At 42.5% G+C, this 14,276-nt stretch overlaps 1 protein-coding gene across 1 annotated transcript in view; it reads left to right on the top strand.

Annotated features, from left to right (window-relative positions):
- Positions 1–431: 431 nt before the first annotated feature.
- Positions 432–14,276, top strand: part of CDYL2 (chromodomain Y like 2) — a 56,739-nt gene continuing 42,894 nt past the window's right edge. The window contains exon 1 of the mRNA XM_054269489.1: positions 432–599. Coding sequence (XP_054125464.1) covers positions 576–599 — 24 coding nt within the window. The 5' untranslated portion in view covers positions 432–575. The remainder of the gene's footprint in view (positions 600–14,276) is intronic.

The following is a 14,276-nucleotide window of genomic DNA, read 5'->3' as shown; positions in this document are numbered from 1 at the left end:
GGCGGGCGGCGCGGCCCTCCCCGCCGAGCGCCCGCTCCTGCACCCACCCCTCCCGCCCGCCCCTGTATTGCTTCTTCTTCTTTTTTTTTTTTTTACTTATTATTTTTTATTTATTTATTTTGGCCGCGGAAAGAGTTTGAGGCGGGGGGGCGGGGGGGGGGGGGCGGGGGGAGGGAGGAGGAGGAGGGAGAGGAGGCCGCCGTCAGAGCGGCCCGGGGACTTTCCCGGAGGGAGGGCGCGGAGGGGACCCGTCCCGGTCCCGGTCCCCGCCCGGGGCGGGAGGCGGCAGCGGCGGGCGGGGTGTGAGGGGAGGGCGGGGGGCGCCGGCCCCGCCGCCGCCGCGGGGGAGACGCGGCTCCCGGCGCTGTGCGCCCGAGCTGCTGCTGCTGCTGCTGCTGGTTACGCCAGCCCCGCCGCCTGCCTCTCCGCTCTCCTCGCCTCTGATTCTGCGCACAGCCAGCCCCAAAGCCTGTCATTCTGCAAAACACAGTTTACTCAACAGAGAGAGCGAGTGGGGGAGCGGGAGAGGTGGAGAGAGGGAGACGGCGCGGAGGAGCCCAGTCCCGCACCCCAGCATGGCTTCGGGGGACCTTTACGAGGTACCGGGGGCCGCGGGGCGGGCGGGCGGCGGGGGGGGCGCCGGCCGGGGCGCCGCCGAGGGCAGCGGGGGCGCGTTCGGAGCCGCTCCGCCGAGCCCTCGTAGTTGCCGAAGAGCGGAGGAAATCGCCGAGGGAAGGGCTGGGGTGGGGGGAAAAGGGCTGGCGTGTGTGCCCGGGGGGGGCAGGGAGGGATGGAGCGGCTCCCCTCCCTTCCCGCTGCCTCTCTCTTTCTCTTTCTCTCTCTACTTTCCATCGGGCTTGATCTTAGCAGGCCTTGCAAGAGGGAAGGAGGAAGGAGTGAAGGAGAGCGAGAGTTAGCGGTAGGATGGGGAGGCGATCGCGGTGTGATGAGCCCGGAGAGTGGAGAAAGTCCAGGTAAAGTCATAGGCGCTCTGGACGTGCTGAATGTGCAGATTAGTGCGAAAAAATGCGCCTTAGCGCTGCCGGGAGGCGCAGGGATGGAGGCGGCTCTGCGCCCGCTGTGCAAAGTGCAGGAGCCGGCGCCAGGTTGCTTCACCTCCTGCCCGGGGTGCTGCGGGGGTGGCGGGGGCGGCGGCCGGGCCGGGTCCCGGCTCCCCGCGGGCCGCAAAGTTTGGCGGGGGCCCCGCTCCGGGCGGCCCGGGCTGTGAGGTGGGGCGGGCGGCGGCCCCCGGCCCCCCAGCCCGGCGTGCGCTGCCCCCCGGCCGCGGCGGGGCGACAGCGCCGGGGCAGCATCGGGCGACGGCCGCCGGGTCGGGGGCAGGCAGGGAAAAAGGAGCCGGCGGGCTGTGGGTGAGACCCAGCCGAATTTTGACCTCCGGCACCCAGTTCCAATCCCCCAAGTGAGAATGAGTCTAGCCACTCTTGCCACGCCAGAGAAGAAGAAGGGAGAAAGCTGAAATGAAAAATAAGACAGACTGGACATGGGTGTTAGAAATATCCAGTTCCAGTAAGTGGAATCAGGGTGGAAGTGTTAAAAACACCAAACATGACTGGATGTCCTACACTTCTTGGTCTGGAGCACCTCCTGAGGCTCCACATTTCCTGGTGAAATGGCCGTTTGCATTGAGCTTCTCTGGAGTGCACAGTTTAAGACCTAGGACAGAAAACATCACCTTCCAGTTGGAGCTGTGTGTCAGTGATAGGTACTGCTCAACCATCAGGGTGTGCTTGGGTGTAGAACTGCTGCTGTGGTTGGTTGGACGTGGTTGGACTTATTCTCTGTTTGATGATCTTGATGATCAACTGTAGGGTCTCAAGTGCAAGCAGTGCAGGATCTGACAGGTTTCACGTAGACAGTTTTCACTTTGTCATTGTCTTTCAAAGTCTTTAGCAGAGGTCACAGCTAAGGGATGACATTGCTCTATTAGGATGGTGTTTTACTGTGTGTGACACAGACCTCCTCTGAAGTGAGCAGCACTTAAACTCTCCTACGTGGTGTTAAATTATCGGAAGTACATGATGATCTGGATAGTGTCATTGACCTCCCCCTCCCACCCCATTTTGCAGTATCTGTCATTTAACTTGTGATTTTAAGGATATTGTAAGTCAGCTGTGTTGCTGCTGTGACTCCAGAATAGCCAGTGGGAGTTCTGTGAAGAACAATTTTGACCCAAAAAAGTTAGTGATGCACTTCTAGGATTAGTAGTTTCTGGGGTGCATAGAAGATCTTTGCCTGGTGTTGTCTGAGTTTTCTTTAGACATTTGGATTCGTTCTAGAAAGAAATGAAGCTGGTATGTCTTAGGCTAATGGTAGCCATGATGGTTTAGCTCTGACTCATCGTTTAAAAATTCTGCTGTTTTATGATCCTTGTGCTGTATGATGAGGACGTTTGGTAGTTGGATGTGGCAGTGTCACTGTGTGACATCAGGTGAGGTTGCTCAAGTGGTCACCTGGTGTGTTCTGTGAGGGAGCAGACCAACAGCCCAGTTTGCAGGCAGTTTCTTTGCAGGCATCTGCATGGAGGAATGAATTTTTGGTACTGTGGTTCAAAGCCTCTGAATCACTTCCTTTCTTTGTTACTCCCCTCGAAATACTTTTGCTTATCATTGTACAATATGGAAGAATTGTCTCCACCAGAAGAGGTAGGTGGAAGAAGTGTGGCTGTTCCTTTCTTGTTGTGTGAGGTGTTTGGAAAATGACCTCAAGTGGTCATACTGTAAAATCTTCATCCACATGATGGACACTTGGCAAAAATGTGTGCAGGGCTTCATTTGCATTTTGTATCTTCACTGGGAAGTTCTCCATGACAGAGGTCAGAAGAAATGTCTAGAAAGCTGAAGAATTTGAATATCTAATAGGTAGCAATTGTGTAGATGGTAGTGGCTTCATTTAAAATGACTCAGTTTTGCCTCTCTGCTTTTTCCCCTTCCCAAAAAAGCAGCTGCATCCAGGGGATTTATTAGAAAGAAGCTCTTAGAGCTTGGATGTCCCACACCAGTTTGCAAGTGAGATGAAGTGCTTTATGCCCTCAGAGCAGTCCAAGTTCTTGAACAAGTAAAACATTATGTGGACCACAAGATTACCATTAAACAGTTTCAGGATTTTACCTTGAAATAATTTGGGACTGTGGGTGTAAATAAATAATTTGGATCTTATGGTGACATTCCAAAGGTATAGTGCACTCTTGAGTCCCCTTTCACTGATTAGTAATATCCACAACTTTCAAGAATTGTTATTGAACTTCATCAAGTAACACCAATAATTAACTATGCAATTTGGAGGATGTAATACTGGCTGAAAAATTATTTTTAAAGCCAGTCATGACATAGAAGCCCTGATAAAGCACATGGAAAACCTGCAGGGTGTATATTGCTTGTATGAACTCATCACACATTGGTGGTACCCAAGAAACTTTTATAAATTTTGAAGTTTTGGAAGTAGATGGTCATATTTATCCTGTCAGTTCATTCATTTTCTACTGTCATGTCATTTTAAAAGGCTTTTCAACCTTTTAAACTTAAAGATAAACTCAATTACTGCCTTTATAATGAAGCAAAATAAGATCACAGATAAAATAACCTCAGTGTTTGGTTAGGTAGGTGCCTTTTTCCAGTTAGAAATGGCTTTTAATCATCTGAAATGCCTCCTATTACATTTAGGTTAGGAGTGGGAAACAGGCACCAATTTATTCTAGAAGCAAAAGAACACCCATAGGGTTCTGTGTTTCCTGGTAGTCAGTTCTAGACCTGTGTGGTAGAACCAAGACACTTTACAGCCAAAGATAATTATTCCATTGTATGGTAAAATGTAGGTGTTAGTTGTGATGTTTTTAAGTCCATTTTTTCCTTTACCAGTAAAGGATGTTGTGTATGTTTTAGTGTAATTCTCAGGCTATATGAAATACTGGTTTGCCTTTGCTTGACTTCCATGTGCTTATGATTTCAAGCTTTTATGAGTGGGTGAAAGTGTCATGGAATATTCCTTTTTTTTTTCCTTGCTTTTCCTCTTAAGAGGTAACTAAAGACCTATGGTGCATGTTTCCTTAGAAATAATAATCTGAAAATAAAGGACTGACAAAAAGGGTCTTCAGAGTAGCCTTCAGTAAGGCTGCCCTGGTTTGCCTTGTGTTTTACAGTACACTGCTGGATGCATGGACAGGAAATACTCGTTCATTTCAGCAACAGTCAGAAAGGGAAATGTATTTACTTTTAAACACCAACTCTGTTGATTTCACAATAAAGTTTTCAGTAACTTGAAGTAACATTTTTCATGTACAATTCCATGTACATTACCTGAACCCAGACAGTTATCTCACAGACTCTGGTATTTTAAGTCTGTGACATGGCTGTAGAGGGGAAAAAAATTCCATATGAGCTGTGCTCCTAACTTTTTTCCCCGAGCCTGGAGCATCCTTTTTACTGCAATAAAAACCTCCTTTATTGATGAATATGTGAGCCAGTTATCAGTGTTACAGAGATGCTCTTTAAACACATTTCAGTACTTTTTTTTTATTTAATATTTTGAGGGTTGGTATGCAGTGAACACCATTAGACTTTCAGGGGTGAAGTTGAAATCTGAAGTGGTATTTTACCATTGTGGCAGATTGTATTACACCTTTGATAAGTGACCTAAAGTTTACACCCAGTTCTCTGAAAGGGACTTAACATGTACATGCTTCTGTATCACAATAATAAAACCAGTCTTTAAAGCTCAATAGTTACTGCATTAAAGGGAAGAATGACATTTTTAAAAATGGCATCTTCTCACTGAAGTGATGCAATGCCCATGGCTAGGAGCATGTCCACCACAGTGACACATTTCAATTCAATCTTAGCCTGTTTCATCAGCAGTGTAAGAATGAGCTGCAGTTTATTTCAGCTCACATGATCCACTAGAAAGATAAGATACTTCCAGGTAATTGCAACATTTCCCATTTGTACCTGCACTCAGGTACCAGCAAAGTCAAAACTTGAAGATAATAATGGCACTGTTTGGGCTGCTGAATCCCTATGACATGTGGAGACATGCAGATGGGAGAGAACAGGGTTGAGCTTCTGGATGCAAGGTTTGGCTTGAGATGCAGGGTTTAGAAAATCATCTTTGCTTTACAAGGAAATGCAAGTTTTTGAACATTGTGCCTTCCATCTTGCATCTCTTTCAATGGAGTCACTTAGCAGAGATACATACTCAAACCTGCTTATTCAACTGAAAAGCAGAAATCTATTTTTTAATTATTTCACATGTGTATTTTCTAAGACAGAGGTGACTTGGAAGAAGATGGTGTATTTTAGTAAAGATTATGTCTCAAATCAGCCTCTGTATTGATACAATTGCTCTGTGGTGAAGGAATAGGACTGCACAAGCAGAAAACAGTGGCTTGAAGTCGGATTTGGGGAACATAGAACAGTTAAGCACCTCCTCCTGTACACTGGCAAGCTGTGGATGCAATGCTGATTTCAGTAATACTGAGCTGGCACTCACAAGCTATAAGATTTGGTTGTCTGTAAGTAACACCTTTTCAATTTTTTTAGTGCAAAAGCTTTACTAACAACTGTTTTGAAGAATCAGCTATTTATCAATACATTATCACTGTTCTGTTCTCAAAATCAGTGTTTAGAAGACAACTGTCCTCAAAATCAAGTAACCTCCAAGCAGTATTAACTTCAGTAGGTAGAAATCCAGGAATTTTGTTGCCTGATGAAAGTTTTCAGGACTCTGTTCCAAATGTGGTGTGATTTGCAGTGCAGACTGTATTCCTCAATCCTAAACTGGGCAATCATCTGAGGTACAAATTGAGGTATAAAGATGGCAACAAAGAGTTAGCCAGAGGTCCCCTCTGCCCACGTCATGGCACTTCTCTAAATTGAAGTTACCAAGCAAGGTTCAAGAGCAGACCTGGGTAACTCTGGCAATATTCATTGTCTTACTAAGAAATTCCAGTTTAGAGCTGCATTTGGAACATTGCAATGCCCATGACTGTCTTATTTGCCTACATCATCACTGCTACCACAAGCCAAACTTCCTCATTACACTGTAAACTGCTGAGCATATTTTGGGACACCCAAAACCAATTGATTTCTTGTTACAATCTTGATAAAGTGTTTTATCAGGCTCAAGTGTAGCTTGCTTCAAGGTACAAGTCTTCAGTGTGCTGCTGCTTGGGAGGGACACTGAAATACACCCTTGTCACTCTTCAAAGCCTGAACATTGGAAGTGAAGGTACCTCCAAAGCCACTGAACTGAACAATCTTCCTTCCCTTCAGTGTCCAGGTTCAGTGCCCATAACTATCCAAAGATTCAGATTGCATCATTTTTTGTAACACTTCCTGAATGACAAATACAGTGCTTTATTTTGGGCTGGTCTTTGATTGAATATTGAAATCCAGCAATAAACTCATTGCTTAGTAATTGCTTCTGAAAGTTAAAATATTTTGAGAGAGACAGCTCAAATAATGGCAAAATTTAAATGTGGTCTAATATTGAAGGAAATGGGCTAATTATTTTTTTTAAATCAATGGAGTGATTGTGATGGCCAGCTATGTTGTAAATAGCATTTCTTTGTCCATTCATTTGACTTCTAGCATTAGTACAGTTTCTTGGCTCTGTACATTTTCATCAGTGCAATCCCTTTTTGTTGTTCCTTCTTATCCATATATTTTTCAGATCGTTTTTGCAGCACATTTTATGGCACTGGCAGCCTGACACGGGCAAAAAAAATATTAAATAGTTAAGTGTTTCTTGTATTCAAACTATTAGAAGAATATAATTAATGTCAAATGTTTGTAATGTACATTCATGCAAATACAAATATTTTTGCTTTGACAAAAGGAAATTCATCCTTTCTGCCTGCTGAATTACAATGCCACACTCTTTGTTTACTATTAAAATTTTACATTGGTAATATTGCAACACTAAAAGAAATACACTTGAGTCTGTTTTCTTCTATTACACAGAACAAATGTAGATTACAGTACTATTTCAATACTATCTCATTACAAGTCCTGATATAAAATATTGCTGCAAATTTATTGGGTCTCTAAAGACTTTCACAAGAAATTGATATGATTGACCTGTGTAGAAAAGAATGATTCTTCTCATGCCTCACCAAAAAGAGGAATTAGGCTGACTCTTGCAAAATGGTAAAGGGTAGTATGAGCAGGAGACTGCAACAAAACACTAAAACAAAACCATCATTTTAAAACATCTGTCAGAAAGGCACTTCTGTCTGAAAATAGCAGTTCCCCTACTTGAGCTTTCCTAGATGTCTCATAGAATATCCACAAAATTTGCACCCCATTCCTTCAGAGGAGCCAACCAGAAACAATGAGGATATTTTCTTCCTTCAGCTTCTTCAATGCATTTATTTAGATTTTTTGGGGGTTTGGTGAAATCATCTTATATTAATCACTTATATGTGCTCATACCAAATGGATTAAGAAGGAATACGAGGGACTGCACAGTGCTGAGAGCCATTGCATACAGATTAGTAGCACCTGTCAAAAGAGAAGAATAGAAGAAAAGAAATAGAATTAGCAGATACACGTGAGCATGTCTTGGTTTGGACAAGAGTTAACATTTTTATAGGATATCTCACAGATCTTAGGGTCAATATTTAGAGAAGAATGACTCTGGCTGGTGTAAAGAGTTTTTCAAAAAACCTTTTTCTACGATCCCACAGGAGCAGCTGGTAACAAAACCAAACTATGGTCCAGAAGGTTTAGTCATCTCTTAGACCACCTGGCTTACAGAGAGGTGTCTGTGAAAAGAGGTTTTAAACACTGCTATTGGGACCTGTGTTGTATAACAGAGCCATCAATTACTTGAAAATAATCACATTTACTCCTGATAATTTATAGATTATTATTATTATTATAATTGTCAAGACAAAAGTTGGCAGTGAAGAGCTGAATGACAGCAACTGAAATTCAGTGCTTACAAATGCAAGCTAATGATCAAAGGAAAAATAATCCTGACTATTCATGCATAAAAATGAGCCCTGAAGAAGATGTTACTGTTCTAGAGAAATCTTGGAATCATCGTGGAAGGTTTCTGGGTGTGTCCACATTAGTATTTTAATTTGGATCACGTGCATGCTTTTGAAGTGAATCTCCCTGTGATCCCCAGTTACCACACCTGTGCTTGCATCACAGCACTGTCCTGGAGAGCAGTGACCACACTCCCTTCCAGTGAAACCAAACCAGAAAATGTGTTTCAGCTCCTGATGGGTGTCCAGTCCAAAGGGACCAGACTTCTGGCAAACAGAAGTTTACATGTTATTAAAAAAGCACTCAGAATGAAAGAGAAGATGATCATCCTTGTGTCCCTGGGGAACATGGTGCTTCCACCTCTGCAGTAGTGAACCCACTGCCAGGAGACACAGAACCAGAAGTGATGCAGAGAAAGGCCATCAGGGGATGGACTGGCTGTCACTGAAATGACACCTTATGAAAACTTTCTGGCTGGGTAAAGAAGTGATTGAATGGTATAGAAAAGACAGACGGGGGATATTCAGTTAAGTCAGAGATGAATGCTATTTCTCATTGCACAAGAAAAGATGTGCAGCAAAGGAAATAATTAGGCAAGTGATGGAGACAAGGGAAGTACTTTATTTAAATCTTGGAACTCTTTGCCATGGGATGTGGTGGAAATCAGAATTGTAAAAGGTTTCAAAGAATGGTAAAACAGGTTCTTGGCAGATTGATCCCTTTATACTTTTCAGCACAAACCAATCTTTAAACTGCTAATCATGAGAAGCTGTGAGGGCAGAACAAGGGCAGCACTTACTCTATAGATGCTGTTTCCTAAGCATCCAATACTAATTTCTGTTTTAATATACAACACGTTGAGCTAAGTGGACCTTTAGTCTGACCTCGTATGGCAGTTCTTAGTTTTGTACTTACTTCAGTCATTAAACAAACATAGTTATTGACTAAGGTGTTGATATGGTCTGCGGAGATCACAAACACACTTACAAGCTGTATCCCAGTATTCTAACTCCTAACCCTTGTGAATTAATATCTTTGCAAAGCAAAAGACAAAACAGAATAGTTTGGTTTGGTTTCTACTTTAGAGCCCTCACAGTCTAGCTGTAGAATCATAGAACCATTAAGTTTGGAAAGGTCTTCTAAGACCAATGAGTCCAACCATCAACCCAGCACCACCATCTTCACCTCTAAGTTGTGATCCCAAGTACTTTTAGAACACCTCCAAGGATGGTGATTCCACCACTGCCCAGGGCAGCCTATTCCAGACTTCTAACAAGTTGCAGTGTGTGGTACAAACCAACAAAAGAGAAGGAGAGAGGAGGTGATAAAGTAACATCGAATCAAACTTATGTAATAAAAATGAAGTTTTGGCTCCTTGTTGTAGCTCTGCTTAATAACTGGGGCCAAAGGGTTAAAACTAGGAAACATTCCAGTAAACGCATGGCATGAGGCAAATGATTGAGTCAGTGTTACTGGAAAGTCACATTAATGGAATAATATGTTTCTGATGAACAAAACAAGGTTTCTCCTATGAGAAAAGCATTTCAGCATTTAAAAGGGTTTATCCACAGCTTTCCCACATTTATGGTTTTGGATGGGATTCATAGACTTCCTTAATACTGTACAGAATTGTCAGTCTGCCTTACCTCAATATACATCAAAAAGCCACTAACTTTTAATTAGCTTCTAACAAACCCATCAAGTGGTTATTCTGTTGTTAGGGTTTTTTTTCCAGAAATGGTGATTATTAATATACTGATATATAAACAATCTCATTTCTAACTGACCAGCCTGACCTGTCAAATTCTTTCACACATATACAATGAACATTTTTGTGACATCACTTGGCAGTCACTGCAACAAAGGAAAGAGCATTGCTCGTGAATCTTATTATTCTTAGTAATATGAGAGAAAATAAAGTGTGACGTTGCATAATTTTTTTGAAGACTACTTTGTGAAATTTGTTTGACTCTGCTAATGCACTTGCCTTTAAATGTTACGCAGTTGAAATCTGCTCTCCTATTTTTCATTTTTTTTGGGAAAGGACAGTTTTGCAAAATATGAAATTACATTAATGCACCTAATGAATTTGTCTTCCAGAAATCTTTTGCGATAAGTTTCAGGTATTTTAGCATAGGAAATCTGACAGGAAAGGTGCTGGAGAAATGCTGGGTTCACAAGAAGGAAAAGGCACAGTAATGCTTACAGGGCTTGTAAATGGGTTCTGAGAGAAACTGCAAAGATGTTGAACACAAAGTGTTTTGGTGATTAATGCAAGGGAGGAATAGCAGACTGCAAATGGGAGTGCATGAATTTAGGATGACACAGCACGGGAAGACCATGGTTGATGTGAAGTGACTGAATTTATCTCTACATAAGCAGAGGAAGTAGGAAACTTAAGTTCAGCAATGGTGCAACGTAGCAAAGTTTCAAATGAAACAGGAATATGACTCACATATTAAAAGCTATACAGGGAAGAGGAGGAAAACTTTAGATCCCAAATTAAGTACCAGGAATTAGAGGGAAAACTACATTTATGTTCAAAAATTACTTCACATGATTCCAGAGGAAATAACCTGAAAGTTCTTGAAGGAATGATAAATACTGGCTGAGGAGGGGCAAGAACTTTGTGATTTGTCTGCAGTAACTGGAAGCAAGAGTCTGTAATAGGGTCCAGGTGCATAAATGCAAGCTTTCCACAATCTGAAAATTGGGAAAGTTGAGAAAAAACTTGTGCTATTGTGTTCAGTAAATATTAGCACTGGTTCATCATTTTCTGCTGTGCTGACAAGTGAGAACCAATGTACTGTACTACAACAGTCAGAAAGGACATGGTAGAGATGATGAAGAACTTGACAGTGTTGTATTCATGTGGTCACTATTACAGACCATGTGCTGCTGTTTGCTGCAGATTAATACATGCAGTGTTTGTACAGTCAGCAAAATGCATCATGGTATGGAAACAGTGATAAGTGACAGGAAACTGAAAGAAGCAATGAAAAAGAAATTATTTCTGGGGGTGTGTTTTTGTGTGTGGTTTTTAGGGTATTTTGTTTGTTTCATTTTTTACAGTGGAACTGCAAAATGACCACTTCTCTGTCTTTGTGTATAAAAACAGTGTGAAATAGGTAATTAAACAGACAGGCAGTTCAGGTAGCAAAATTCAATAAGACTGAATGTTCCTCTAACTTACCTTTATGGTCTGTTAATGTCTGATGTGCAGTAGAAGCCATAATCATCTGTGCACTGATGATACACAGAAGGTGTAACAGAAACACCAGAGAAAGTTGTGCTTGATAATCTGTTCTAACATCTACCAATGAAATAGCTTCTCTTTCCCCCTACACACAGAGAAACCCTCAGGTTTCTTAAGAAAAGGAAAAGGGTGAGGCCCTTGGCCAGCTTTTTTGGCCTTCCCAGTGCTGCATTTTATTTGTCTCTTGGTGTCAAAAATGGTGATTGTCAATTAACTGTGGGAAATGTGGCTCTCTCAGAGGAAAATACTTGAGTATCAATGTGCTGAGCAACACTTTCAGAGCCCATGTGATTTGGACCAGCTCCTTCCTCTACTTTTTGCTGGTTTAGGACCTTGTGCAGCATTCTGCACACAACAGTGATGTGTTAGTGCTTTCAGGGAAGCTGAAGTGTAAATACACCATCAGAATACACAGCAAGCAGGGTGCCTGTGTGGCCTGGTGGAGCTCAGGAGCACCAGAAAGCTGTGCTCCTCCCCTGGCCTCACTCAGCATTGGAGGCCATTGGAAGGAGACTTTTCACCAGCAGCAAATTCCATTGCCTTTCCTATGCATTGCATCAGATGGTGGGTTAAAGCAGGAGTGCCAAGGTGGCCTTGTCATCTCTCCTGGCTGACTAAGGCCTGTGTGAACAGTCTGTTGTATGGCATTTACCAAATGGATCAAGATAATAAAAATTACAAGCTCCAAGGAAGACACCCCTTTTTTTTCATTGTACACATCCCAAGCTTTGCATTATTATTCTCATCAATCCTTTGTTACACTGAGAATGTGCTTTCATTGAAGAGCAGCATGGCTCAACATGTGGACTACCAGTTACAGTTCATAATCTCCTGTGAGCTGCCTCCTGCTGCCTCAAGAAGCATTAAGAAATTGCCAGAACTGATGGAAGACTGTTCTTTCTCCCAGCTGAATAGCATCTCCCCAGCTTTGTCATGGGCACCACAAAGGATGACAGATCTTTTTCCTGCACTGTTTGACCATGCTGTGCTTTGGCTTTCTGACATGACATCACTTTGAGTATTTCTGTGAGTGCCTCTCGGAAGCGTATCAGGTATTGCAGGGGCACAGGGTGACCACTTACTGACAAGCTGTTGTGGGCTGTGATTCAAATTGTTCTGCAGCTGTGCTGCTGTTAGTTTTTGTGCTTCATCCACTCATGTCGAACACCACTGACAACCTGCTCTGTTTAGGAGGAAGGCAAGTCTCCTTTTAACATGAAGTGAACCTTCTGTTTGTACCATGAATGATGCAATTTCCTCCCCTGCTATTAACTGCTACTCTTGTAGCCTATTTAGTTTACAGGGGAAAGAAGTCTTGCTTACTGATCAATAAGAGATGTAGTTTAGATATAGTTTTTGTTTTGGATATGCAGTTTGCTTTGCTGGTATATCTTAGCTTACACAACCCTTGATTTTCTACAGTCCATTTGAAGATTTGTGTCCAAAGAACAGGTTACAAACCAAGGACAATATTTTTTAAAGTTTTGCTACAAGGCAGAATTCCTTTATTTAACTGAAATAAATTCTTCTTTAATATAACTTTTCTAAGATGTCCAGATTCCCTTATTAATTCTAGGATTTTGTGGAGCACAGAACAGCTTTAACATAACTTTTTCTAAACATCTTTCTTACTTCATGTCCATCTGCTGTTGCTCCTGTTACCACCAAAAGGCAGCCATTCCACAATAACCAGCGTCTTAAAAGTTGCAGTGTAATAGCAGCTGATCTTTCCAAGTGCTGGGTTAGACACCAAGGATGTTGTTTAGTGCTGAGAAATCACCAAGGTATGTTTTGGATGTACACTTAAATACATACACATTCTCAGGCATTGAGGGGATATCTGGGGATTGCCTACAGATATTTAGTAGTTGATATATCACTTATTCAAGATTTGGAAAGTACTTGAGAAGTGAGCCTCAGGGTTAGCAGAGGAGCTGTGTGATAAGCCTTAGATCTCACCGAAGAACTGATAGCAAGACCTACCTTTTCATTCCCCCTCTGATTACACAGCAGTGCAGTATGGCTTTGCAGAGACAGACACAGCCTAACTGAGGGAGGCAGAGCACGAACCAAAGCTAATTTACAGTTTTGAGGCTTTTTTTTTTCTTTTGAAGTGACTAGTCTGCAACTCCATTTCTGAGAAGGGTACTTGAACGTGTGACTCAAACAGAGACATCTGAGAACGGGGTAAAGCGGTGGCTGCAGCCCTTGTGGGACAGAAAGTGCTGAGTGCTCAGAGCACCTTCCCCTCTGCAAACATGGCAGCAGCTGCTTTCGATCTGTGGCTTCTCGCTGCTATTGTGTGAGGGAATCACACTCTGAGTTTCGAGAGCCACAACAGAGAGTAACTAAAGCTGTGGCTCATCTAGGACTGGGTGTTATTTTAATGAGCTTAATAAATCCTATATAGGACTGAAAGTTTCTCTGGAGTTCTCAGTCCTGCAAAGCAGCGCTCTCAGCCTGACCTTTGAGCTTTGTACACTGCAGAGCTCTGAAAAGCTGCACCAGTTCTACTCTGCACCAATTTCAGCAACATCAGCAACCCCAGTGGAAGTAGCTCACCCACTTTAGCAGCTGTTCTCAGCATCAAGTTGATCAGACATTGTACTGCAAAGGGCTTCCACAGCTCACCATAGTCACAGACACTCACTGAAGTCCAGGAGATCCACACTCATGTAAAAACAAAATTATTTGCTTTGTGTAAGAAGTACAGAAGATAAGGAATTGGAATTTTGTTAACCAAACTCATCACATGATTAAAGCTGAAATCTTCATGAATTTTAATATTGTTCTTGTAAAGCATGAATGGCAAGGATTCATTCCATGTACAGTATGGACACTGACCTTCAAAAGGAAAAATTCATTGCAGCAGCGTTTATCTCACTTTTGGCAAAGCGGGGTGATGAACTAGTATAATTTTTTTTTTAAAATACTATCACAGTTGTTTTCTGGCTACCTTACAATTTCATTAGTGGATGTGTATTGTAAGTTATCTATCCTTGGACAGTCTACTT

This window comes from Melozone crissalis, unplaced genomic scaffold (assembly GCF_028551555.1).
Source record: "Melozone crissalis strain CALT ecotype California unplaced genomic scaffold, PUWL_Pcris_2 ptg000007l_1, whole genome shotgun sequence".
NCBI classification, from domain to species: Eukaryota; Metazoa; Chordata; class Aves; order Passeriformes; family Passerellidae; genus Melozone; species Melozone crissalis.
This window is presented reverse-complemented; position numbering and strand designations above follow the sequence as displayed.